The sequence below is a fragment of the Medicago sativa genome, chromosome 4 (genome assembly GCF_051527215.1).
Source record: "Medicago sativa cultivar Bolivia chromosome 4, Bolivia_mono, whole genome shotgun sequence".
Lineage (NCBI taxonomy): Eukaryota > Viridiplantae > Streptophyta > Magnoliopsida > Fabales > Fabaceae > Medicago > Medicago sativa.
The window spans coordinates 26,469,663-26,496,536 of record NC_140752.1 but is presented as its reverse complement, the minus strand read 5'-3'; the positions used below and the strand labels follow the sequence as shown (position 1 = coordinate 26,496,536).

The window sequence follows — 26,874 nt, the reverse complement described above, 5'->3', positions numbered from 1 at the left end:
ACCTTTTTCTTTGAATCACAGACCATGAAACAATAATCTGAGACATATAAGACTTTATAATTGGTAATTGATGACCCATATTTGATTAGATAGTCATAAAAACGCTTCATTTGTTGAACAAATGAGATTAATGTCCATCCAACACTTGTTGCATTTGGTTCTAGATAGGTTTTATTTGAGATACCTATCTTTATAGCTGTTCTTGGTCTTACAGCCATCTGATTCTTTTCTTCTTCGAACCATGGATATGTTTGTTCGAATTGGAGAAATATTTCTCTTCCTTTGGCAAGGAAATCATTAAATCTTTTCGCTGTATCACCAATCTCTTTTGGAAGATCAGCCAATTCTTGAAATCTATAACCTTCTTTTTCCTCAAGATATACAGTCTTGAGCATTCCATAGTCATAGAATTCTTTAAGTAATTCCTTGGATATTCCTGGAACTGTATTAGCTTTTACCCCATGTTTGGTATTAACTGGATAAAAACATTCAATTGCTAGTTCTTCCTTGAAGTTGGCTAGCCATCTCCACTTTCCCATGAAATCATCAATGGTCTTTATCTTATTTTTTTCTTTTTGGAGGTTTATAATTGATCCTACTGAAACCTTCTTTTTAGATTCCATTTTTGATGGTTGGCCAATATCTTTTGCTATAGCCATTTCCTTGTAGGAGGCCTTGTAAGCTTCTTTTGCTTCTTCCATTGTTGGATAAGCTTTGTGTCTAACATTTTTGCCATTAATGTGGAGGCTTGCAATTGCCCAGTTGTTGTAGATGCCTTTCATTGGACCATCAAAGATGACATACACCTTCTTTGCTGGTTGTAGATCGACAACATCGCTTGGTTGGTCTGAACCATTTTTTGACTCTTCCTCTTCTTGTTCAACTTTTTCAGCCCATGACTTTTTCGTATCTTCCTCTGGCATAGAACCTGCTGAAGATGTTGATGAAAAACTTTGTTGTTCATTCAAAGTCTTTTTTGTTGGTTCTTCTGTTATTGTTGTTGTTGCTGTTGGAGCTTCAACATTTATGATCTTGGTTAGACTTTCGATCATTTTAACCATCTCCCCCCTCTCTGAAGAGAGTTGTTTTAGCTTTTGGCTATGAATTTCAATCTGTTCATCTTTTTGCTTTAAGCTATTGTAGAGAACTTTTAGAGCTTGCTCCATTCTCTTGTCAAAGTATCTGCAAAACAATTGTTTTCTGATTTTATTAGTTGAATATAAGGATAGAATTGTTGGATGCGCATTTGCCATCTAACAAGTCTTCCTTGTTTATGATCAACTTTTAAATTGTAGCGCCAAAATCCGCTAGCATAAGTTGAATCAGTTCGTAATAAAAATCTTGATGGAATTAAATCCATTCTCCATTTTTCTAAAACATTTAAACAAGAAAGAGTTTCTTTCTCATTGATATGATATCTTGTTTCAGCATCTTTAAAAGAGCCTGAAACATACTTGCATAAAACAAGATCTTTATCCTTAATTCGGATGTTATTACTTGAATAATCAAGTTTTGAATCAGTTGAAACTGATGTTTTATCTGATCGCCCATTAGGGATATCTGATTTTAACTGTGGGGTTGCGCCCACAATGGTATAGGATTGTTGTGGGGTTTCGTCCTCAACATATCCATTGAGATTTAATCCCAATTTTTGTTTGCCATTAGGTAGAGCTCTCATAACTCCAGCCCATGTAAACTGATTTGCATCAACATTTACAACCAAAAAATCATTTTCTGTTGGATTGTATAGTTGTGGTAAAACTTTTAATTTTTCTTTCAAAGATTTTACAGCCTCAGTATCTTTTTGTGTCCATGACCATGGCACTTTTTCAGATATCTTCTTCTGTAAAATTTTTCTATCATTTGCTAAGTCTTGAAGAAATCCTTCATTAGCAATATAATTTAAACATCCCAAAAATCTTTGGATTTGTTTTCTATCCGCTAATTGATCAGGGAAAAGTAAAAAATTTTCTTGAACATGCGGTGATAAATCGAGTTTTCCTCCTTCTCTTATAATAAGACCAAGAAATTCGATTTCTTGTTTCAAAAGTATTGACTTTTTTCTAGATAGAACAATTCCTCTATCTTTTATTCTGTTTAAAACAGTCATAACATCTTTAACATGTTGTTCTTTACTTCCTTTAGTAAAAATTAATATGTCATCGATATATACAAAACAAATATGATCAAGACCCTTAAGAGTATTGTCCATAAATCTTTGATATATTGATGGTGCTTGTTTTAAACCAAATGGTAAAACATTCCATTCAAAATGTCCTTCTGGACAACTGAAAGCTGTTAAAGGTTTAGTTTCTTCTGACAACCTTAACTGCCAGTATCCAGATTTTGCATCTAAAGATGAAAACCAATTACATCCTCTTATTTTTTCAAAAACGTAATCTTTTCTTGGTAACTTATATGAGTCACTTATAGTTGCCTCATTAAGTTTTTTATAATTGATCACCATTCGAGCTTTTCCTCTTTTTATCTCATTATGTTTTCTGACATAAAAAGCTGGCGCTGAATGTGGACTAATAGAAGGACTTATTAATCCTTTCTCTAATAGTTCTGCTATTTCTTTTTTAAATTCTTCCTTATCTTCTCCTGAGTAAGGGATCTTGTATAAGGCCTTGACTTCCTTTTTAGGATCTTTAAGTTTTACAACAATTAAATCTTGTATTTTGTTTACTATAGTATCCAATGGATTTTCAGAACAAACTTGATCTAGATGATGTTCTAGATTTTGTTCAGTTATTAAGTAAAACTTTCTTTTATCCCACATACATCTAAGTATGTTAAGATTTTCTGAAATTGCCTTTAAAATTTCATTTTTTGTTATAATGTTTGTTGTAACAAATTCACTTTCTTTTGGGTTATTGATATCAAACCAATTTAATGTTATAGTGTCAGTTTTTTGAATAAAAGGATTATATAACTTTAAAAAGTTATTTCCTATTATCAAATCTATTCCAGAATCATGTTCATAGATTGATTTTACATAGAAGTATTTTTGTTCAATTTTTATAAAAACATGTTTTAGAACAAACCAGATTTGGTGTTTTTTCTTATCAGCAAAGATAATTTCTTTTGGTTTTTGTAGTCTAATCCATCCTTCCTTAATTATGGATCTCCTACCAAAACATAAAGTAGCCCCCGTATCAATGTAACCCATAATTTTCTTTTTATTCAGTGTTACCTGGATAAATGTTGCATTAGGATTTCCATTTTTTAAAATTTTTCTACTCATTCTTCAATTTCTTCTTCAGTAGTATATTCAAAAATACTACTCTCGTCAGAATCTATATCTGATTCTATTGGTTCGAAACCTACTTCCCAGATTAATTTCAAGGTTTCTTTTTTAGAATCTTTCTTTTTAGGACATTCATTTGCATAATGTCCTTCTTCATTACATAACCAACATGTACATGTTTTCTTTCCTTTAGGACATGAATTCTTTTTAGGATATTTTTTATTTCTCCTAAAGTATTTTTGTTTATTGAATTTTTTAGGAAATTTCTTTTTTCTTTTATATTCAGAACGATCTATCTTCCTAAAAACTTTTTTCTTTTTCTTTCTTCTAGTTTTACTACAACCATAGTTTCCTACTTTATTTTGAATTCTATCACAGCAAACATTTATTTTTGCTTCTCTTTTAGCAGTTTTTTCCATGCATTTTTCGGATATCCACTTTCTTAATGCAGTTATTCTTGTTCCTAGAGTATCGTCTAATCCTACGATCACTTCTAGATGTTCTTGAATTATTTTTTCCATTATTGTTCCAACAGATGATGGAAGTTTATTGTAGAATAATCCTAAAAGATTATATTGTAATCTCTTTTGTGGAGATATTGCATAATAATATTTGCTAAATTCACATATAAATGGTTCAACATAACACATATCACAGATTCTTAGATTAAAGATCCTATGGATGTTTGTATTCATTAGGTCTGCTTCTGCTTCTGGCGCATCAAATCCTACGAATTCTTTTTTCAGAATTGAATAAACATGATTTATAACTTCTTCGGTTGTTGATGGGAGTTCTGAGTCTGATTGTTCAGACATAAAACTCCAAGCATTTCCTATGGTTTTAGTTTTTAAGTAGTTGAAAATACTCTTTGGACTTAGTTTCCCAAGTGTAGGGTCTAATTGGATTGTTACCATGTGATCATGATACCAACTTCTTAGTTCCTTTTTAGTATCTTCACTACAATCAATGTTTAAAACATTATCTTCTTTGTGACGATTTATTGTAGGTATATATTTAGATGGTATTTGTTTGAATTTTCTTTCATCCATTTTATTTTGAATGATTTGTTGATCAATAAATTTTTCACTATCCTCTTGACGTCCTCTTTTACGTCCCATTTCTGATGATTCTGGTTGCTCATTGGTTTTCACAAGCCCTACTTGTGGTTCTTCTTCCATACTGAAAGAACTCTCTGATCCAAAGTCGTAAACAAATTTGTTTTCGTCATCAGATTCTTCTGTTATTTGATTTTTTCTATTAATGTCTAAAGAAGCCATTAATGTTTGTAATTCATTTAGCTGGTTAGCTATTTCTTCTTCTGTTTCGTCCATTTTTTAGGGTAATGGCGCGAAAAAATTAATTTCTTTTTCTGATTTTTCAATATTTTCTGAAATTTCTACCATGTCTCCCCCCTCTTTTTTGACAAAAGTTTGTAATTGTTCTAGAGTTAGACATTTTTCTCTTGAAGGTAATAGTTTTAATAGATCAATTAAATCATCTATTTTTACACAAAGTTTTTCGTCTAGTGATCTTTGGTTCTCCTCTAGACTAGATAATTTTCCATTGAGTTTTTCTTCAAACTCTTTTTCTAGTAGGACCTCTACTATTTTATCTAACTGTTTTTGAAGTACTGTCAGATTCTCAAAAATATCTTGTATATTTTCACTTACACCTTTACTAGCCATGTATAAACTTTTGTATTTTAAGGCTTAAAAGATTTGCAAAATTTTCATACTCCCAGTATGTAGTGTAATTATCTTCAAATATTAGAAACCAATATGCTGTTTCTCTTAACCAATTAATTTGATTTCTCATTCTAATTATATTATTATAATTAGGTTCTAATATAAATGGTTGAGGTATTATTTTTCCAAATGGATTAATAAGACCATCCATGATTTATCTGACTAATTTTTGAAGATTTTTTCTTAACGAATCAGCTAATTCTATATTTTCTTTAAAGAGAAAATAATCAAAATCTTCTTTTAGATAATATCGAGCTGTTTCTTCACACCATCTAATTTGTGTTTTTACATGAGTAATATCCTGATAATTTGGGTTTAGAATAAATGGTAATAAAATCATTTTTCCTTTTGGATTTATTTTATATATTCTCAACCTTCTAAGTCGTTTTTTATGAAAACTGGTTTTAAAGGTTTTTGTCATGTGTCAAAATTTTATTGGTCCAATGTCACAAAGGCACTGAGTGTCAAAGGCACTGAAGTTTTTCCCTATCTTTTCTATATGGAACTTGATTTTTTCCGTACACGTCTGACATTCAACACTATTAAACTTGAAGTGTGTATGTATAAATAGTGAGTGGCGTGATTGCTAGACTATGATACTATATTAAATTTTTATATTAGATCGAACTTATGCATAGAAAACCAACTTATAAAGATATGTTAGATCCAATATTTTATTTTAAGCCTAACTAATAATTAAGCCTAAATAATAGTATATAAATTGTACCAAAAAATAGTATATGTAATAAATAAATAAAGGAAAATGATAGTTTCCTCCCGTCTTCATAAATTATTTGTTCTCATATCAAATCTTTCAATATCAAAAAAGTATACAAATACTATAACCACATTTAAATGTTCTTTAATTTTGTAGGTCCATAAACTCCCACTCAACAACCAACCAGCTATATTGTCACACTTCTATTTCCGTTCTTGTCCTTCATCTCACTGTCGGTGGTACGGCAGTTTCAAGGAAAGAAATAGAGAAAGGGTAATACTACAGTGTGATGTGGTATTATTTTTTTAATTTGATCTAACAGAAGGACTAATAATAAATTTATTATATTTGACAAAAATAATACAGAGATCAATGTCAAAATACAGTGAAAGTACGTAGACTAATAACATATTTAAATCTTTTCTTTAATCTCATTTGTATAGTTGTTCATTGTCAAATGCGTCTAATCATACCAATGTTGGCTCTCCTAAAGCCCCAACACTTTCAATAATAAAATTTTTATGGTTCAGTTGTTCTTTTGATACTGTATTTTTTTTATTACTACCATATTAATACAAAGTTTCCACCGCTATTCAATGATTTTCTCCGTCAAAAAACATATGTAAAAATAAGGTAGATTCTCCTCTTCCAACTGAGTTTTTTCGTACTTATAAGCCAAAAACCGAACTCATGACCACATGCTTAAGGGTCTCAAGCCGCTTGACACTTGGACCAATTCATTGTTGGTGATACTATATTTTATTATGCTCAAGAAAATAGTATCTCTTTTTCAAAATTAAACATTTAGATCGTCAAATTTATATTTGTTGCAACTTTGATCTTAACATAAATTTTTGGCTCAAAAGCATGAACCAAAATTGCAAGAAATGTATACATGAGGAACCAAAAACTTCAATGTTAGGTGAATACTAGCTAGTGAGTGAGTGAGTGAGTGAGTGAGTGAGAGGTGAATACTAGCTTGCTGTAACCAAGATCAATTTGAGGTGCACCCTAATTTGTTAATAGCATGGTGAAGATACTGCCTTGTTTTTTAATGCAACACATAGAACAACATTAGTTGGCACTGTTTGTAATTTACCATCACAAAGGGTAACCACTCATATCTTTATTATTATTTTTCATTTGTCATTTTTCTAATCATCAAGCTTCCACCCACCTCTCAAGAATCCAAATGGCCAAAACCACAATGATATTCAATGTTCTCTTTCTCACACAACAAAAAATTAAAATAAATTAATACTATAGGACCCAATGATAATTAAAAAAATTTAAAAAATTAAAAAAAATCATACCCCTCTTTCTTTATTCACCTTCTCCAATTCCTAATAGTCCAAAAAAGTCTTTCACTCCTTCCTTTAAAAAAAACTAAAATAATAATATAGGACCCTTAAAATAATAAAAAAAATCATATCCCTCTTTCTTTATTCACCCTCTCTCAATCCTAATAGTCCAAAAAATTATCTTTCTCCCTCCATTGCCAACTCCATTCTCCTTTATATATAAATTCCACTCCTAAAACTTTCTTCATTGCTTCCAAATAATTTCTTAACAACAAATTAATACATTCTTAGTCTTCAAGCTTATACACACCAATCCCTTTCAAAACCTTCTTCTACAAGAAAAAAAGAAGAAAATTTCCCCTTTTTTGATGGATTCTTCTTCTTTGACAATATCTCCAAGAAAACTACACTATGATTTATATTCCTATTCATACAAAGAAGATTCAAACACCCCATTAGTGATAAGTGTTCTAGCTTCATTAATTGAGAGAAACATGGCAAGAGCACAAAGAATTATGAAGAATTGTTCTTCAAGAGTTTTGTCCAAAGCATGCACAAAAATCTTTGATTGTAGAGAGATTCCTGATTTAACCATTCAATCTTATTTAGAGAGAATTTTTAGATACACACGTGCTGGACCTTCGGTTTATGTTGTTGCTTATGTCTATATTGATCGGTTTTGCCAAAATAATCGTGGGTTTAGAATTAATTCAAGAAATGTTCATAGACTTCTCATAACAACTATTATGGTTGCTTCAAAGTATGTTGAAGATATGTGAGTACTCTTCTCCCTTATTTTTCTCTATTTGTTTTCATTAATTTGCTTCTTTTTAAAGAGAAATTAAAATTTCTTACATTATTTTCAAGCTAACAATTAAAATTTCTTACATTATTTCCAAGGCAACAATTTGGTAAAGGGTTTGTTAAATTTAGACAAAGTTTTGTTTATTAAAATCTCAATTGGTAATTGTATTGCCTCAAAGCATGGCCAATGGTCATGCATGTTGGATCCCCAATACTTTTCTGGTCTTCACTCTAATATCGTGCAATTGTCCGTAAACCTCAGCTTAAGGGAGATTTTTTTTTCTCTTTGATCTGTCGATTTACGGACAATTGCATTGATGATCAAATTTATTTTGGTAAATGTTCACAAATTAACTTTTTTGATAGTAAAAAATGAACTTTTTTTTCAACCTAGATTCTCTAATATCAAAATTCAAAAAGTCTACGCAGCTTTCTTAAGTTAAAATGTTTATAGTTAAATTAATTTAACAACAAAAATGATTTATTCAATAACTAACATTTTAACCGACATGGCTCAATTGGAGATTTTGACAAAAAAATAATCAATTATTTTTTCTATCTTTAGTTTATTGTTTTGAACACAGCGCATAAAGTGATACTAAAGTGGCTGCTTTTTTTATTTGGCAGGAATTTCAGAAATTCATACTTTGCAAAAGTTGGTGGTTTAACAAGAAGTGAATTGAATGAGTTGGAGCTTGAATTTCTTTTCATGATGAATTTCAAATTACATGTTAATGTGAGTGTATTTGAGAGCTATTGTTCCCATTTGGAGAGAGAAGTAAGCATCGGAGGAGGGTACCACATTGAGAGGACCTTAAGGTGTGCTGAAGAAATCAAAGAAAGAGGTCACACACAAATTGCACGTGTAATGTTGTAGACTTTTTTAGGGTAATTTTTTGTTTTATTTTATAGTCGTGTTACTTGTACACACATTTCTGACACCGTATACTGTTGAGTGTGAGTATCAATCTTGAGAGAGACAACTCCAGGACTGAGATCTCTCAAAAAAAAAATAACTCGAGGGCCAAGAGAAAACTATTTAAAACTGTAAAATCATATAGATATATGGTGTTTGCGATAAAAATATTTATCTTTATTTTAGGATTTTTTATTTTTTTTTGCTTGCAAAATAAAGGTAGGTAGTTTATGTGTACGTATCAATGTAAATTTAAATGTTTGTTGAGGGGATTGAGATTTTAGAACTATAGGTGAGGCCAGCTGAGAGCGATGTACCAATTTGTATTGTTCCATCACAAAGAAACAATGAATTTTATGAGCAAGAGTTTTGAGATTTTGTTTGTTGGTGTTAATGGTTTTGAAATTTTACTTTTGTCTCTATACGTGCATATTTTCAGCCCATTGGACTTTGATATTTGGCTATTTTTATTGTTATATATAGAATTGAAAATGCAGGAGTTAAGTATACAAAAGTAGTATGAGAGAGAGGGTTACTTGACATTGTCTCTCTAAATTATTTGGGTACTTGCAATTTGATTCTTCAAGTGAATTGTTTCACTTGTTTTAAAAATGCAAATTTTTTGCTGTTTTTTTAAGTTAATCATTTTCCTCAGTGAAATGAATCATTTTAATTTACTGTCTAGAGGGAAAAAGTGAATCGATTCATTATGTTATTTTGATAACATATTTTTGTAACTTCATTTGCTTACTTGCTTCATAAACCTCTATAAGTGAAATACCTCATAGCTTCTAAAAATATGAATTTTTCTCAATCTCAAAACCTCTTCTTCTACCTCCTACTATTTGAAAACACTTAGCTATTGATTGTGAATTGAGACCTTGTCAGTTACTTAGATAGGGATTCTTTGCACGTCGTGTTGTAATATTCTAGGATTTTACAATTGGGGACAATTGAAACCTAAAGGAAAGAGATGATATTTCACCTCATTGGGGAATTGGGGTTTTCTCTTCATCCAACATCTTAAAATTAGTTGACGTCTTGTCAACAATCAAAAGGAGAATTAAATGTTGAGCGGTCTAGATCGAAGGAGACCAAAATGGATTTTAGAAGCAGCTTATGTGAAGATTGAGGAGACTCTCATATTTATTGGATCATCAGATTTATTTCACAAAGAGTGGTTATCGAGGAGATTTGGATGTTTGAATCTTGGGTGTCAAGGTTCAAGGGCTACCGATAAGCTAAAAATAGCTTATCCTATAGACAAATTGTTAACACTTATCCTATAAACAAATTAAACTCAACGCATGAATCCTATATACTCCAATCATAGAGACAAACTTGTATTAGCTACCGATACTCCACAGATACCCACGAAGTATCAGAATTTTTTAATTTTTATAAAATATTATATCAGATACTTATAGGATACCCCATCAATATACAATGATACTTATAAGATACTTTTCATATACGTATCTTATAAAAGATGAATGGTAGAAAATTAAACAAAGTTATAAAAATTTAGTGTAGATGTATATCATTCAATTTAAGATTTGAATATGTTGAATTGTCACTCGATGAACCATACTTAATAGTTATAATTTTTTTTTTTGAGGGATAATAGTTATAATTTTTATAGATGAAAGTAAGGAGAGAGAAAAGGACGACACAATCAGTTAACATTAGACAAAATATGTCGAATTCTTTTAACGATTTATTTGTTGATATCCTAAAATAAGAATGAAAATTGAATATGATTTATACAATAGCCATACATTTTCTATTTTGATCATAGTATTAGTTTTTTTTTTTAAACTATGACATTTATATTTATATTTAATGAAGAGTATCAACACATATTTCTTTCAAGTATTTTACATAAAAATTAGTTTTGTTGTAAAGATTTTGTGAATGTACTTCAGCCGTATCATATCCTAAATTTTAAATTGTTTATATATTTTCATATAAATATATATATATATATATAGGGTTTTGCTACAATAGACCCACTCCTTTTTATGAAGGAGTATTTTAGCATGCAGCACCTTTTCATTTAGACCAAAATGCCCCAAGCTTTGCTTTTTAAAACAATTAAAACTGAAGGACAGATTTGTAACTTAGGCTGACTAATTACTGCTACTGGCCCACACACCTCTCTCTCACACTGATTCTCTCTTTCATCGAAGCTATTTTCACTCTCTGAGTTTTCCTTTTCTTATGCTTCATCCAATTTTATCAGTCGTGTGGAGTCCAGCGTTCCGACGAGGGTTCAGCCGAAAGATCGCCTCATTTGGAGTCCAGCGTACTCAACATCGGATTGTCGTACCGAACAACGTCTCGTCTTTTTCCGTCACAGCAAGGGCTGATAGTTCCTCTTTTCATTTCGTCACTTCAATATCATTCGTTGTAAAAGATACTTTCATCTTCAAAGACACAAATAATTTGGCATTTTCAATTTTAGGAATATAGAAACAAACAAACATGTTATGTTAGATAAGAAAAAGATAATGGGAGCTTCAGTGTTGGCGAGGTGAATGAAACCGAGAATGTCCAAATAAATTATATGCACCTGCTTGTTTTCTTCCATGGGCAAGAATTATAGAGATTACAAAGAGAGGAAGACGAAGTCCACTAAAGAATTGCAGAATAAATTAAATGTTGAAGATAAGCAAACCGACGAAAGAGAGAGGTGTGTGGGCCAGTAGCAGTAATTACTCAGCCTAAGTTACAAATCTATCCTTCAGTTTTAATTGTTTTAAAAAGCAAAGCTTGGGACATTTTGGTCTAAATGAAAAGGTGCTACATGCTAAAATACTCCTTCATAAAAAGGAGTGGGTCTATTGTAGCAAGACCCATACATATATATATATATATATATATATATATATATATATATATATATATATATGTTGTATAATACTCGCACCCGTACTACGTATTCGAGGTTCATATTACTCAACCCATTTTCTCATATCTACTTACCTAGCAAGACTCTGGCTATAATACTCAAATGAATTCCTTTAACTATAAGCAAGTTAACCGAGTGGTAATCATTATCTGAGATTTGTGGAGCATTACACAATATCAATTTGATTCTTAAAAAAGCACAGTTAGTGGTTAAAAGACTCTAGACAACCTCAAAAAAAAAAAAAAAAAAAAAAAAGACTCTAGACAACCTGAAAGAACATATACACAATTAATGTTGATTCACAATTCAATCAAATTACAGTAGAATTTTTGGACTTGGCCGTCTCTTTTACTAGAAAAAGTTACAATATAATTTTCCTAAAAAATTCAAGGCAATATAGCATGATATATATTTGATTATGATTTATGGTCACATTTCAATCATTGAAATACTGTATATTACGCAAAAGTACACCTTTAATTTGACGATTCATTGAAAAACCGGTAAATAAATAAATTTATCTTCTATTAACAAATAATTGAACCAAACTGCAACATTTGGCACTTTCTGCCCATGCCTTGAATTAATTTAATTATCTTAAAATAGTAACAAAAAATAAAGAATAAATTTGCGTGTGAATGGCTAGTTGCTTGAAAGTAGCTAAGCAAAATCATGGTCCAGCATCACCTAAAGATTGGTATTTGTCCTTACTTATAATCATTACAAACCAAAAATAACAAAAGAAAAATTGAAAGTTAGAAAAGAACTAAAGTAAAGCATAAACAAAATACCTTTAGTTTCTGTTGAAGTTGACCATCCTCTACTAATATGTCTCTTTATTCATTAATTAGTATATCAATAATGTCATGCTTCTAAAGTTCTATTTTTGTGGATTATGATGCATTACCAACCAAAGACAGGTTAAATTGGTGCATGGAAAAATGACAGGGTATCTTCATTTTAAATTGAAATAAAGTGCTTTTGAAAAGGAAATGATAAATGGACCGACACCGACAGAAAATAAATTAATTTATTTAGGCTTTAAAAAGGTGCTATAACTACTTGCTGTGGGCATCTTATTAAACTTCATCTAAATATTTTCGTCCAGGTAAACAATTCTGATGTACAATATCGAAAAATGTCTTTTATTTTAATCTTTGACAATATATTTATCCACTCACAATAAATATTATCGCTTTTCAAAAGAGCTTGAAGATTGAAAGCTTTGTAGTGATTACTTAATATAGAACATTTAGGACTATGATTGATTCGTAAATTCAAGGAACTTTTATAATTGGCTTTGTAAATTTCAACAAATTAGTGGAAGATCGTAGAGATTTTCTGGCTCAGAAACCAAGAGAGAATCTACTCACTGACTCTCAAATGAGAAACTCAAATTTTTATGTATTTCAATTGATATTGATACATGAAGGAAGTGACCTTATTTAAAGCAATCCTAGAGGCTAGATTGTAGTTGAAATAGTAATAGTAATAATAATTCATACATATCAATGGAAACACAATCTCACGCAGTACGGAAACGTAGGCTAGCAAGCGCTAAACCTAGATCATAGTTGTCAATAGCGCCGCGCCGCCCGCTTCGCGCCCGAGATAGCGTTTTTTTTGGCACCTCCGCGTTGATCTGTGCCGGTGCGTGTCAGATGGCCGGCGCGGTCAAAAGCGGCCGCTATTGGCCGGTGCGGTGCGGTCTTGATGCGGGCAGTTGCGGCGCTCCAGAAATAGAAGCAAAAAAACTTTTTTAACCCAGAATTTTAAAAGCAACAGAGAGAGAGATTTAGAGAGATTTCATCAGATCTCTTCTTCTTCCTTGAGCATACAGATTAGAGAGTACAGACAGACTACAGGTACTTCATTTTTCTTTTCTTCTTCTCTTCTTCCTTTCATTTGTTGTTCTGTTTTTCTCGTTCTGTGTTGTTCCTTTCAGAGTTTGTTAATTGGGAGGATGAAGAAAAAGAGGATGAAGAGGGAGAGATTGGTGTTAAAAACCCTGTTTCTGTGTTGTGCGGCTGGACTACAATGGTGAAGACAAGTGTGGAGGCGGCTTCTGATAGGAGAAAAGAATTGAAGAAAACTAGGGTTAATGTATAATGAATAATATTTTATTGGGCTGATGTGGTATTGGGCTAGGCCCTATGATCTAATCTGGACTATCAATTTATTTCTATTGGACTGTTTTCTAGATATATTTTTCAAAATAAATTAATTTAAATAATTAATACAAAGTGGTATTAATTAATACTAATTATTGTAAACAAAAAAAAATACTAAATATTCTTGAGGTAATTAATACTAAAGATTAGCACTAAATATTTTTTTTCATTTATATTAATACTAGCTGCTAAGTACATTTTTTATCAATGGTATTAATTATCTTTAACTTTTCGTTTATATTATTTAATACTAAATATATTTTTTAATTTAACATTATGAATGTTGTATTATTTATTAATAATAGATCAATAATGGTTATAAAAATTAATAGACCACTACTTGAGCAATAAAATAATAGTAGTAATATATGGTATTTTAGTATTTTCATGAATTTTGAGTAATGTTTAAGGTGTTTTATTATTTCTTTTCTAACATTATAGTATTTTAATATTAAATATATTAATGTCCGCGTCATTAAATATCGCCCGCTTCGCGTCCGCATCCCGCGCCGAGTCAATTTTTGGGGTGGCCGCGCCGCGCCGCATTTCCGCTTTGACAACTATGACCTAGATTGAAAAGGAAAAAGTTTGCAAGCGAAAAACTTGTGAAAATAGGGTTGCAAGCGACAAACCTATCAAAATAAGTGTTTCCGGAATCCACCAGAATTGAGAGAAATTCTCGAATAATATTATTGAATGAAAAAGTGTGTCTCTTAGGCTGCATTAGTCTTTTTTTTTTTTGGTCAAACAAGTAGATATATCATTCATTGATAGCTAAATGGCTAGTGATTACACCATGTATAAAAGTGCCAACTATTGGGGTCAAGTACAGAAATTACTGCAAAATCCAACAAATACACCATTACAAAACAAGACTTGCTCCTGACTTATGCATCTACCATATCATGGTAACACAACTTAGCTAAGAAAAAAATACCCACTTACATCAAAGGGCAACAAGAACCCTTCATAATACAGCACAATTTCAAAATAAACTCTTAATAAACAAGAACAACATAAACACCACTATACCTAATAAAACAGAAACAATCACAGATGGATGCTATTTTGGAGTCATAGCATCTTCTGGTACCGCAAAAGCTTAAATGCCAAGGTTTCAAACCCAAAAGTGAGCAACCTGCATAGTAGATGTTAGGCAATAGATCCAGCTCACAGAAACGGCAAACGATGACCCTGTCAAAACAACATCAGATCCGAAAACAACTTACAAACAGAGAACGAAACACAACTATAAGATTAAGATAGATCTATATTACAACTTAAAAAGGAGACCACACAGAGAAATAGAGGCAGATCAGGCTTTCAAAGAGCCAAATCCAGATGGAGGGGTGGTGGGGGTTTCGATGGCGGACGGTACACCGCAAGTGGTTGTATGGGTGGTGGCTGACCACCACCACCACCGTTAACCGGAGAGAATCCCAGCAAACAGAGACCACAACAAAGGAAAGCTTCCCATGAGAGAAAGGTTTAAAGAGTGGAGAGAGAGAGAGAGAGAGAGAGAGAGAGAGAGAGAGAGAATGGAAGAAAAACAGTGTCTATTACACAAAAAAGGACACTAGCAACCTAGTGGAACCGCGACGGTTCTAGGGAAGAAACCTAAACCGCGAGAGAGAAGACTCGTTATCTATGATTTTTCTGACAAATCGGCTGCATTAGTTCTGAGAATACATATAAGTAGGTTGATGAAGTTTTCTAGTTTATGAAACAAAATTTATCAACACTCCATCACTCAGAACGATATCAATTGTTGAACGGCTTAGAATATCGCACCAGTCCTTGTGGAAACGATAACAAAAATACTTACTTTTGATACAACATCACAACACATTCAAATGAGAGAGAAAATCATCAACAATGCCCCCTGTGATGTTTAACATCTTCCCAAGATTTCTCTTAATGCAACAAGTATAGCAACTGTTGGAACACTAGTTAATTCTAGTGAAGAAAATTGGAAAGAAAAACACTATGAAAAAACTAGTGTGTGGGTGTGACTTAAAAATGTCCCACATTGGAGGGTCACCCCAACTAGTAAGTGTTTATATATGGGAAAAGTGACCTCTAAGGGTGTGCCCTTGGGGTACCCAATTTTGTGAACGGGTGAACGCTTACAAAATATATATATCGTGGGTTAAAAAAAAATGATGATATATATATTTTTTTTGTTACTTGAAAATGTTAAATTAATTAATTAATTAATTTAATCATTATCCGTAAGCGCTACGCGTAACAAATAAATTTGTTACGACCCGATCCAAAACGCGTATCCAGAAACTTCCGGATATATCCAATTAAGAAACAAAACGCGTTTGCTTAAGGATTAAGTAGACTTAATCCCCAAGTCACTCGTTTTTTGTTACAAACTCTCCCTATAAAAGGAGAGCTCGCCCCATTTGATTCTTCACACCGAAAATTCACAGTCGATGCTTCCTGTGTTTTTTCCTCTCTTCTCCCTCCGACTTGTTTTTAACAAGTTTCTTCTGCTTCTACTCCTTTCTGTCCCTTCGGTATTAAGAGTGTTCTTAAGACCATAGTCCCTTGGTCTTAAGTTCATAGTTCCTTTAATAATATATGATTCTTCGGAATATAGAGTACTATTAAGATCATATTAAAGAATGATCTTAACAGTATATATATTATTTTAAGGAGAAATGGTGGTATCACCATATTTGAGTGGTCGTAGTGCCATATTCATGTTTTGGAGAAGTTAGAATGGTGGTAACACCATATTTGAGTGGTCTCAGCATCATAATAGAATGGTAATAATACCATATTAATTTGAACGGTTTCAAATAGAGCGGTTACGTACCGTATCGAGTGGCTTCGATCAAACGATTGAGCCATATTTTGAGGGTGTAATTCTCGAACGATTTTTCTACAGTGCAGTAGTTAATCGAACAGTTGTAGCTGGGCTTGTTTTATCCTGGAGGCGGCGTGGTTGATAGTCTACCTTGCACAACTTTGGGTAGTGCCACGAAACGTCTTAAAGAGAGCGACCTGGTCGTGACTCAACCTAGTAACAACTTCGGTAGATGATAGAATTTGGAAATTCAAATTTAACAGTCTGGAAATCCAAAATCAACAATTTTAAGACGTTTCGATCTGCTATGTCTACCGAAGAAGTTACATATTGAGGTTAAGTTGTCCCTAAATACATTAAGGATAAATCGAGCTATAGATTTACATCTTTCGAATGAAACGATGAAGTGATTGTTGTTTCAATCAACAACACTAAAAATTTATTTGATGAAAACAATAATTTGTTACAAAAAAAATTATTAGTTACTAAAAATTTATTTGATGAAAACAATAATTTGTTACAAAACAAATTATTTGTTACAGAACCAAACAAGTTTAGTTTGTTACAAAACATAAAAAATTGTTTGGAGCGGAAAATAAAATAATGCAAGGTTGTTATTTTGTTATGGTGAATTCTAAAAGTGTTTTGTTTTGTTTTTTTAAACATTGATATCATGTACTGGTTTTCAAATCTTTAACAAGAATTGATAAACGTATGCATCGATCGCTTTACATAATCCAAACTTGTAAATATGCAATAAGGAAAATAAATGGAATTGTGAAATTCTATTTATGTTTAAGAAAGAATCTGAATTTCAGATTTCTATTGAATAAGACTGAGTTGACTCAGACTTAAAGAGAGACTTGTGTACCATGCACTCTTGTGGAAAAAGATTGCACTTTGATGGTATGTTAAAAATTAAATTCTCCTTTTATGTTATTAGTTGTGTGATTTTAATATTTGACATATCAAAATTGATCACGAACAAGTGTTTAATTTTAAACTTGAGTAACTTTGACTTAATTCCAAAGTTATATAATTAAACAATTTTATTTATTGCAGTCAAGATATATGAATCAAAAGTTCATATAAATTAGAATTTAGAGGATATGAATCTCTAAACATAATGATATGTGTTAATTTGATGACACATAAATTAGAAATGATAAAATGATATTTTTATCATATTTATTGATGACTGTGAACTTGGAAAAATAAAATTGATATGCTTAATTTTTTATAACGAAAATTGAAATTTATAGAGTACCCAAGTCTAAGAACAAAAATTCTAATTAAGAAATTTTTTGAACAAAAGACAATCCAACTTGTCTTATTTTTTGAACTTGGGATTGTCTGGACTATATTTAGATCCTGGACCCCAAGAGAGTTGAACTCACTAGTAGAGCCTATGAATATGTATTCATCGGGTATGTGATAAATAACGAAACATATAGGTTTTATGACCTAAATGTTAAAGTGATCATAGAATTTAAAAGATGTCGAATTCTATGTAAATATTTACCCCTTTAACTAAAGAATAGTGGGGGCACTAGTAGGGGCTCTAATGGGAGCACAACATTAGTGGGGGCAAAAAAAAATTTCCCTTTAAAAATTAAGAACTAGTGGGGGCACTATATCTAATCACATTCGTGTAAATTAGAAATAGTTATGATAACATCATACAAGATGTTATAGAACCTCAAGGAGGTAAGAAAGCTAAAACTGCTAAAGAGTATGAACTTGGTTTATACATTGGAAGAAGATTCATTAAGCCTTAAAAAAGTTATATCCTCATTGGATGCTGAATTATGGCAAAAGCAATAAACGATGAAATGAATTTTCTAGAGTCTAACAAAACATGACACTTGGTTGACTTGTCTCATAGTTGCAAAACCAATCGGTTGTATTTGGATTTTTGGAAAAAAAAGGAACTAAAACCTGATGGTACGGTTGATGAATACAAGGCTTTCCTTGTAGTCAAAGGTTTTAGACAAAGAAAAATATAGACTTCTTCGACATTCATTCACCAGTCACGAAAATCATATCCATAAGAGTACTAGTCCCTTTAGCCGCCGTTTATAACTCGATAGTACTCCAAATGGATGTGAAAGTTGCCTTTTTATGGTGAACTAGAAGAACAAGTCTATATGGAACAACCTGAAAATTTTGCAATTCATGGACAAGAAAACAAGGTCTGTAAGTTAGATAATTATTTGAATGGTCTAAAATAAATTCCTGAGGAATGGCATGAAAAATTTGACATTCTAATGCTATCGAATGAGTATAAAGTGAATGAAAGTGACAAATAATATTTGCACGATCATATGTCTCTATGAAGACGACTTGCTCATATTTGATTTAAAGATTCATGTTATGAATTATGTGAAATCATTGTTTATCAACAACATTGATAAGAAAGACCTAAACAAAAAATTGAAGTAATTCTTGGTTTCAAGATTACTAGATCAGAAAAGATAACTTTTTTGATAAATCTCACAAAGTTGAGAAGATCTTAAAGAAATGTAATTATTTCACCGTAAACTTGCAATCACATATTATGATCCAAGTGTAAGAACACTTGAGATGGAATTAGAAAAAAGAATATATGAGCATCATTGGCAGCACTTAGCTATGCCACTGAATGTATTAGATCCGACATTGTCGATGTCGTGAAACTCTTGTGCAAGTTTACTAGTAGACGGATGGGAAGCATTGCCATGCTATAGAAAGAGTCATGAGGTGTCTTAAGAAGACTATGACTCTAAGATTACTTCACTAGGAGTAACATATTGTACTTAAATGGTACAAGATATAAAATAGAACATCTTTCAGATGAATATTTAGCGACTAGTGTTTGCACATTGAGCATCACTAGAGGAGTTGTTTGTTAAAACAAATGATATTGACTCAGTCCACTATGGAATGAACCTGAGATGAGAACACTAGAGAAAACTAGTGAAGAAGCAAGTTGGCTAAGATTCTTGCTAGCTGAAATCCCTTCATGGGAGAAACCGTTACTGGCTATGTTAATTCATTGCAATAGTACCGCGACTATTGCAAAGATTAAGAGTCGTTATTACAATGGTAAGAGACGACAGATAAGGCGAAAACATAGCACGATTACAGAGTGTATCTCTAAATGGAGCGGTTAGAGTTGATTTTGTACGTACGAATGAAAACTTAGCTGATCCTTTGACGAAAGGACTTAATAGAGAGAAAGTCCAAGAAACATCCAGTAGGATGGGACTAATGCCTATAGCCCACAAGTGATGGTAACCAGACCTACATGAATGGAGATCCCAAGAAATAGGTTCAATGGGTAAAAACAAGTCATGAAGTGGTAGAACATGATATGAGAGAAAGAATATAGAAAGCATGATCCTGCAGCGAAAGAAGGATGAGGTAATAGAAACTCTTAATGAGATCTATACTCTATGTTGAGTGGGGTACACAGCTACAGGAGTACCCTTGATAGACTCACCTATACGAATGTGGAACTTAGGTCGGTCCTATGGAATTTCGAGGCAGAATTCCTAGAGCATTCGTTAAAACCGGGATACACGTGCAGGGACTTAAAACGCACGAGCTTTTAGAATACACCTATGAAAAGGTTTGTGTGTGGATTCTATGTCTGAGATAGAGTTCAATGCTGTAAGCAACTCTTGTTAAATCATAATACCTTTCACTATGCTAAGGTTCAAGTTGTTGGCGACACCTTTGTATATTAGCAAATCTTATGGAAACGTTTTACGTTATTTCTCGAAACCATTTTGAAGTCAAGTGGGGGATTGTTGGAACACTAGTTAATTCTAGTGAAGAAAATTGGAAAGAAAAACACTATGAAAAACTAGTGTGTGGGTGTGACTTAAAAATGTCCCACATTGGAGGGTCACCCCAACTAGTAAGTGTTTATATATGGGAAAAGTGACCTCTAAGGGTGTGCCCTTGGGGTACCCAATTTTGTGAACGGGTGAACGCTTACAAAATATATATATCGTGGGTTAAAAAAAAATGATGATATATATTTTTTTTGTTACTTGAAAATGTTAAATTAATTAATTAATTAATTTAATCATTATCCGTAAGCGCTACGCGTAACAAATAAATTTGTTACGACCCGATCCAAAACGCGTATCCAGAAACTTCCGGATATATCCAATTAAGAAACAAAACGCGTTTGCTTAAGGATTAAGCAGACTTAATCCCCAAGTCACTCGTTTTTTGTTACAAACTCTCCCTATAAAAGGAGAGCTCGCCCCATTTGATTCTTCACACCAAAAATTCACAGTCGATGCTTCCTGTGTTTTTTCCTCTCTTCTCCCTCCGACTTGTTTTTAACAAGTTTCTTCTGCTTCTACTCCTTTCTGTCCCTTCGCTATTAAGAGTGTTCTTAAGACCATAGTCCCTTGGTCTTAAGTTCATAGTCCCTTCGATAATATATGATTCTTTGGAATATAGAGTACTATTAAGATCATATTAAAAAATGATCTTAACAGTATATATATATATATATTATTTTAAGGAGAAATGGTGGTATCACCATATTTGAGTGGTCGTAGTGCCATATTCATGTTTTGGAGAAGTTAGAATGGTGGTAACACCATATTTGAGTGGTCTCAGCATCATAATAGAATGGTAATAATACCATATTAATTTGAACGGTTTCGAATAGAGCGGTTACGTACCGTATCGAGTGGCTTCGATCAAACGATTGAGCCATATTTTGAGGGTGTAATTCTCGAACGATTTTTCTACAGTACAGTAGTTAATCGAACAGTTGTAGCTGAGCTTGTTTTATCCTGGAGGCGGCGTGGTTGATAGTCTACCTTGCACAACTTTGGGTAGTGCCACGAAACGTCTTAAAGAGAGCGACCTGGTCGTGACTCAACCTAGTAACAACTTCGGTAGATGATAATATTTGGAAATTCAAATTGAACAGTCTGGAAATCCAAAAACAACAGCAACAACATGATCAAATTAACAAATATGCCATCAATTTATTACAGGCTTCTGCAGAGGACGTGGGCCTGTTTTTTACAACCGTAGCAATTTTTGAAAATTTTCCACAAGGAGAAAAGAATGTCTTCATGTAAAGAGAAGGTTCAGAACAACAATTAAGTAGATCAATGTGCCAATCTTGATTGCAAAAGAGTATCCACTTTCGTATGGCAATTTTCATCAGATTAAAGGACCCTTGTTATCATCGGCATCATAGTAATTGTATTTCTCTTTCTTATGATTTTTTTCAAGTGAACACTTGTCCAGAAGAGAATACTCTGCTACTTTGATGACCTCTAATACATGCTGAATGATTTCACATTTATTCATATCCAAATTTGCTTGTGTCCTTTGTAGCTCTAAATTAAGGTTTTCTTTTTCTTTTTCAATCGCTTCAGGGAAAGTACAGTTGCGGTAATAACATGAGAGATTTCTTCAGCACCGCAGTATCCTCCTGGTCATGATCATGTTTTAAAATAACTGTCTGCGCTTGTTGGTCCTCATCATCTAATTTGTAATCATGCTGATCTTTTTCACTAACTTCAAGTCTCTCGTGAGTCTCTGTTTTGGTCCTGGAGATTGAATTTCAATTGTCTCCACCATTATTGTGTCATACCCACCGGTGTCTCAATTGATAGCAATCTCCTCCTTTATCTCTGGAAAACTAGAATCTTCAATAGAACACCAATCCGAATTAATTTGATTGCTTCCATCACGAACCCTAATTAGTTCACATCTCCTGTTTTGATTTTTTCTATTGATGATGATGTCGTCAATCTTAGGTGTCAACGTTGTTGTTGTTGTCAATGCCGCTATCTGATCTGACAGAGCATCTGCTCTCATGACCGTCAAATTCTGCTCTCATGACCGGTTGATCTCCCATGACTGATCACGTTAGAAAAAGAACAGGAGAAACCTACTCTAATACCAACTGACGCAGTACGAAATCGTAGCCTAGCAAACGCTAAACCTAGATTGAAAAGGAACAAGTTTGCAAGCGAAAAACTTGTGAAAATAGGGTTGCAAGCGACAAACCTATCAAAATAAGGGTTTCCAGAATCCACCAGGATTGAGAGAAAATCTCAAATAATTTTATTGAATGAAAAAGTGTGTCTCTTAGGCTGCATTAGTTCTGCTTATATAGTAAAAGAAATAACAAACATGTGAGCCGAAATAAAACAAAACAAAATAATAATAGAAAGTTCTAGAAAATAACTAAGATTTGGCTAAAATAGAATACTATAAAATTACTAAGAAAACCCTCCTGCATCACAATCTAGTAAAAATAGATATTGTCAAACTTGATGACTTGTTGGCCTTAAAGTCAATAGTAGAGTGGTGGAATGGGAAAGCTAGCATGGTAGGGTGGTGACTGCAAAGTCTAAATCAGAATGTCTTGATTTGCATCATCCTCCCCGAGTTGAACAGAACTCGCCCTCGAGTTTATATATGGTTCGTCATCCAGATATAGTGAAAGGTTGGCAACATTGAAGGTTGGTGAGACACTATAGGTTCTCGGCAATTCTACCTTGTAAGCATTGTCATTAATTTTTTGTACTATTTTGAAGGGACCATCAACTCTTGGTGACAACTTGACATTTGGTTGTTTGGGAAATCGTTCTTTGCTCAAATATATCCATACCAAATCTCCAACATTAAAGATTGGTTGTCTTTTGTGCTTGTCACGATTAGTTTTGTATCTTGAAGCATTACTTCGTGACTTTTATCGATGATCACTCTAGAAAGGTATGAGTATAATTTCTAAAGCATAAGTCTGAAATATTTGAAACTTTTAAAAGATGGAAAGCCATGGTGGAAAATGAGACAAGTTTGAAGATCAAAAAGCTCAGAATCGACAATGGTGGTGAATATGAAGACACCAAATTCAAGAAGTTCTGCTATGAGCACTGGATCAGAATGGAAACAATTGTGCTAGGTACTCCTCAACACAATGGTGTAGCTGAGCGTATGAATAGAACATTGACTGAGAGAGCCAGAAGCTTGCGTGTACAATCAGGCTTACCAAAGAACTTCTGGGCAGAAGCAGTCAACACATCAACTTACTTAATCAACCGAGGTCCATCGGTGCCATTGGAGCATAAAATACCATAAGAGGTATGGAGTGGAAAAGAGGTAAAACTCTCACATCTTAGAGTTTTCGGCTGTGTAACATATGGGCATATTAGAGATCAAGGTAGAAATAAACTTAATCCCAAATCTAAGAAGTGAACTTTCATCGGTTATGGTGAGGATGAGTTTGGCTACCGCCTTTGGGATGATGGAAACAAAAAAATGATCCATAGTAGAGATGTGATCTTCAATGAAAGAGTGATGTACAAAGACATGAATAACACAACCCCCAACGACTCAGAATTGAGAGAACCTGTTGATGTAGAGATGGACGATGTCCCAGGAAGCCCCACAGATAAGAGTCCTCAGTCATAGGAATTGATAGAAATAAGCATTAGACAACCATCTAACACACCAGCGCATCTTACTCCAGTTACTGTATTGAGAAGGTCTTCTCGACCTCATGCTCCAAACAGGAGATACATAGACTACATGTTGTTAACTGATGGAGGAGAGCCTGAAAGATTATGATGAAGCATATCAGACCATAAATACTAGTAAGTGGGAGCTTGCAATGAAAGATGAAATGAAGTCTTTGATCTCCAATCAGACATGGGAACTAGCTAAGTGATGAGCAGTAATTTAGTCTAATTTAATGCATTATTTAGTTTAGTTTTATTTAGATTTGATTTTATTTTATTGCAAATTTATTTCCTTTTTGAATGTTTTACTTTAAATTGCTTTTTATTTTATTTTAGGAACGAATATATGATGGAAGGTGTCTTGGAGCAAAAGAAAGAGGACTGGAGCAAATACAGTGCAAAAATACAAAGATACGAGACAAAAATATGTCTCCACCAAGTCAGAAGCTTGGCACGGCCCGTGCCAACATGTGGCACGGCCGTGCCACCCTCCAGGATGCTCTTTTGCTGCTTTTCTTCAAGCCCAAGTTACCCTGTTGTAGCTTTACTAATTTTCCCTTATAGTTGCTTAGTTTTTAAGTCAATTGTAAAGCTATAAATAGAGTAGCCCTCCATCATAAACATTCACCTTTTCTTAGAATTATTTAGTGAATTATTTCAATAAAGTCCTTTTATTTTCTTTACTTTCTTTTCTCGCAATTTATTCTATTGTCTTCTCTCTTCTTTCCCCATGTCTACGATGAACATGAGTGAGTAGACTTCTTATTGTCTTGGGATTGTTGGATAAGTCTAATGACATAATCCTAAATGAACCAAGCTTAAACCATAATTTCATGTAACCGTAATTTCTAATTTAGATTCACCGTTTTAACATGGATTAACCATTATCAAACTGTAGAAGCGAAAGTGGAGGGTTTGATAATTGTTAATCCATCATCCCAAACATCAATTCATAATGCGAAAGCGGAGCTTTGATGTTGGAACAAGTGAATCTAGACAATAATTGCAAAGGCAGCGAAATAGTCTTTGCAATTATTGAGACACAAGTAGTTTCAATCCTTATAAGCATCTTCTAGTAATCAAGTCAGCGAAATAGGCTTGGTTACTAGGGGTAAACTCTCACCGGACTTTCATCGGAAAGGTGAGGGGCTAAAGGGAAACTGGCCTTTAGAAATTAAGGTGTAAACCATGAAATTAGAAGTTAAAAGTCTTGGCTAGTGAAGGATTAGTTATTATGACGAACCACTAATCCCGAGGCATCTTTTATTATTATTGTTATTTACCTTCAGCAACTAAACCTCCTTTTTATAACTTTTCCTCTCCTCTAATCATTCTTTTAAAGTTAGTTAAATTGAACAACTCCCTAGCAGAACGATACTCTTCTTACTACTATTACTTCGATAGACCGTGCACTTGCGGTTTGGTTCTATCAAGTTTTTGGCGCCGTTGCCGGGGAGTTAACTAATTTAATTAACTTTTCTTTAGTGATTAGAACTCTCTCTCCTTATTCTTTTTCTTTTCTTTTTCTTTTTATTTTTATTTTCTTATTTTTCTGTTATCGTTAACTTGTTGGGTTCTCAATTTTTTAAGCGAAAAACTAGAAATCGAGTGGTAATAATCCCCGAGATCGAAAGGTATTTGCATAAACAAAAGAGAGAAGCACAAAATAATACCGCCATGGCCAATCACACTCTCAAAGAGTATGCAACGCCGTCTACGGCTGAGCCATAAGCTATTATTGTGTACCCAATGGTTGAGGATGACAACTTTGAAATCAAGCCTGCCCTACTTAACTTGGTGCAGCAAAACCAATTTTCAGGATCCCCCACCAAGGATCCCAATCTTCACATTGCTGTTTTCTTACGAATTAGTGGAACCATGAAGGAGAACCAAGAGGCCATAAGACTTCATCTCTTTCCCTTTTCCTTAAGGGATAGAGCTAGCGCTTGGTTCCATTCCCTCGAAGTCGGTTCCATTACTTCATGGGATCAGATGAGGCAAGCATTCCTTGCCCGGTTCTTTCCCCCATCCAAAACTGCTAAACTAAGGGACCAAATTACTCGGTTCAATCAAAAAGATGGGGAATCTCTCTATGATGCGTGGGAGCATTTCAAAGAAATGCTTAGACTTTGTCCCCACCATGGTCTAGAGAGTTGGCTCATAGTCCACACCTTTTATAATGGCTTATCTTATACCACTAAGATGTCTGTTGATGCAGCTGCAGGTGGAGCTCTAATGAACAAAAACTATACGCAGGCATAAGCCTTGATTGAAGACATGGCTCATAATCATTACAAATGGACCGACGAGAGAGCCATCACTAGTTCTTCATCCTCCAAAAATGAGGCAGGTATGTACGAAGTCTCTAACTATGATCACCTTACTTCTAAAATTGATGCATTAAAGGAAAAATTTGAAAAATTCAATGTTAGTGCTATCAACTCTGCTTCTACACCTTCTTCTTGTGAAATATGTGGTATAACTGGTCATATTGGTGTTGATTGCCAACTAGGTAGTGCTATCAATGGTGTTGAGCAAATGAACTATGCTCAATACAACCAAGGGATGAGACAAAATCAAAAGTTTTACAAAAATTAAAATCCCTATGGACAAGTAGCACCACCTGGCTATGCAAACAACCAGACAAATCTAATTTGGAAATTTTGTTGGAAAATTCTATTGCCAATCAAAATAAACAACTTCAAGAACTCAAAAACCAAACCGAATTTCTGAACGATTCTCTTTCCGAG

At 33.2% G+C, this 26,874-nt stretch overlaps 1 protein-coding gene, 1 long non-coding RNA gene, 1 other non-coding gene and 1 pseudogene across 3 annotated transcripts; 2 read left to right on the top strand and 2 right to left on the bottom strand.

Annotated features, from left to right (window-relative positions):
• Positions 1-7,260: 7,260 nt before the first annotated feature.
• LOC146927340 (cyclin-U2-1-like) lies at positions 7,261-9,109 on the top strand. The gene is made up of 2 exons (XM_085700625.1): positions 7,261-7,789; positions 8,446-9,109. The coding sequence occupies exons 1-2, from the start codon at positions 7,383-7,385 to the stop codon at positions 8,693-8,695; spliced, it is 657 nt and encodes a 218-aa protein (XP_085556751.1). The 5' UTR covers positions 7,261-7,382; the 3' UTR covers positions 8,696-9,109.
• Positions 9,110-13,220: 4,111 nt separating this feature from the next.
• LOC146927339 (uncharacterized) lies at positions 13,221-13,865 on the top strand. The gene is made up of 2 exons (XR_015008194.1): positions 13,221-13,510; positions 13,591-13,865. It is a non-coding gene; the product is annotated as an uncharacterized LOC146927339 (long non-coding RNA).
• A 1,789-nt stretch (positions 13,866-15,654) lies between these two features.
• Positions 15,655-22,475, bottom strand: LOC146927338 (protein MID1-COMPLEMENTING ACTIVITY 1 pseudogene; annotated as a pseudogene).
• A 3,689-nt stretch (positions 22,476-26,164) lies between these two features.
• Positions 26,165-26,271, bottom strand: LOC146927337 (small nucleolar RNA R71). The gene has a single exon (XR_015009107.1). It is a non-coding gene; the product is annotated as a small nucleolar RNA R71 (small nucleolar RNA).
• Positions 26,272-26,874: the final 603 nt, after the last annotated feature.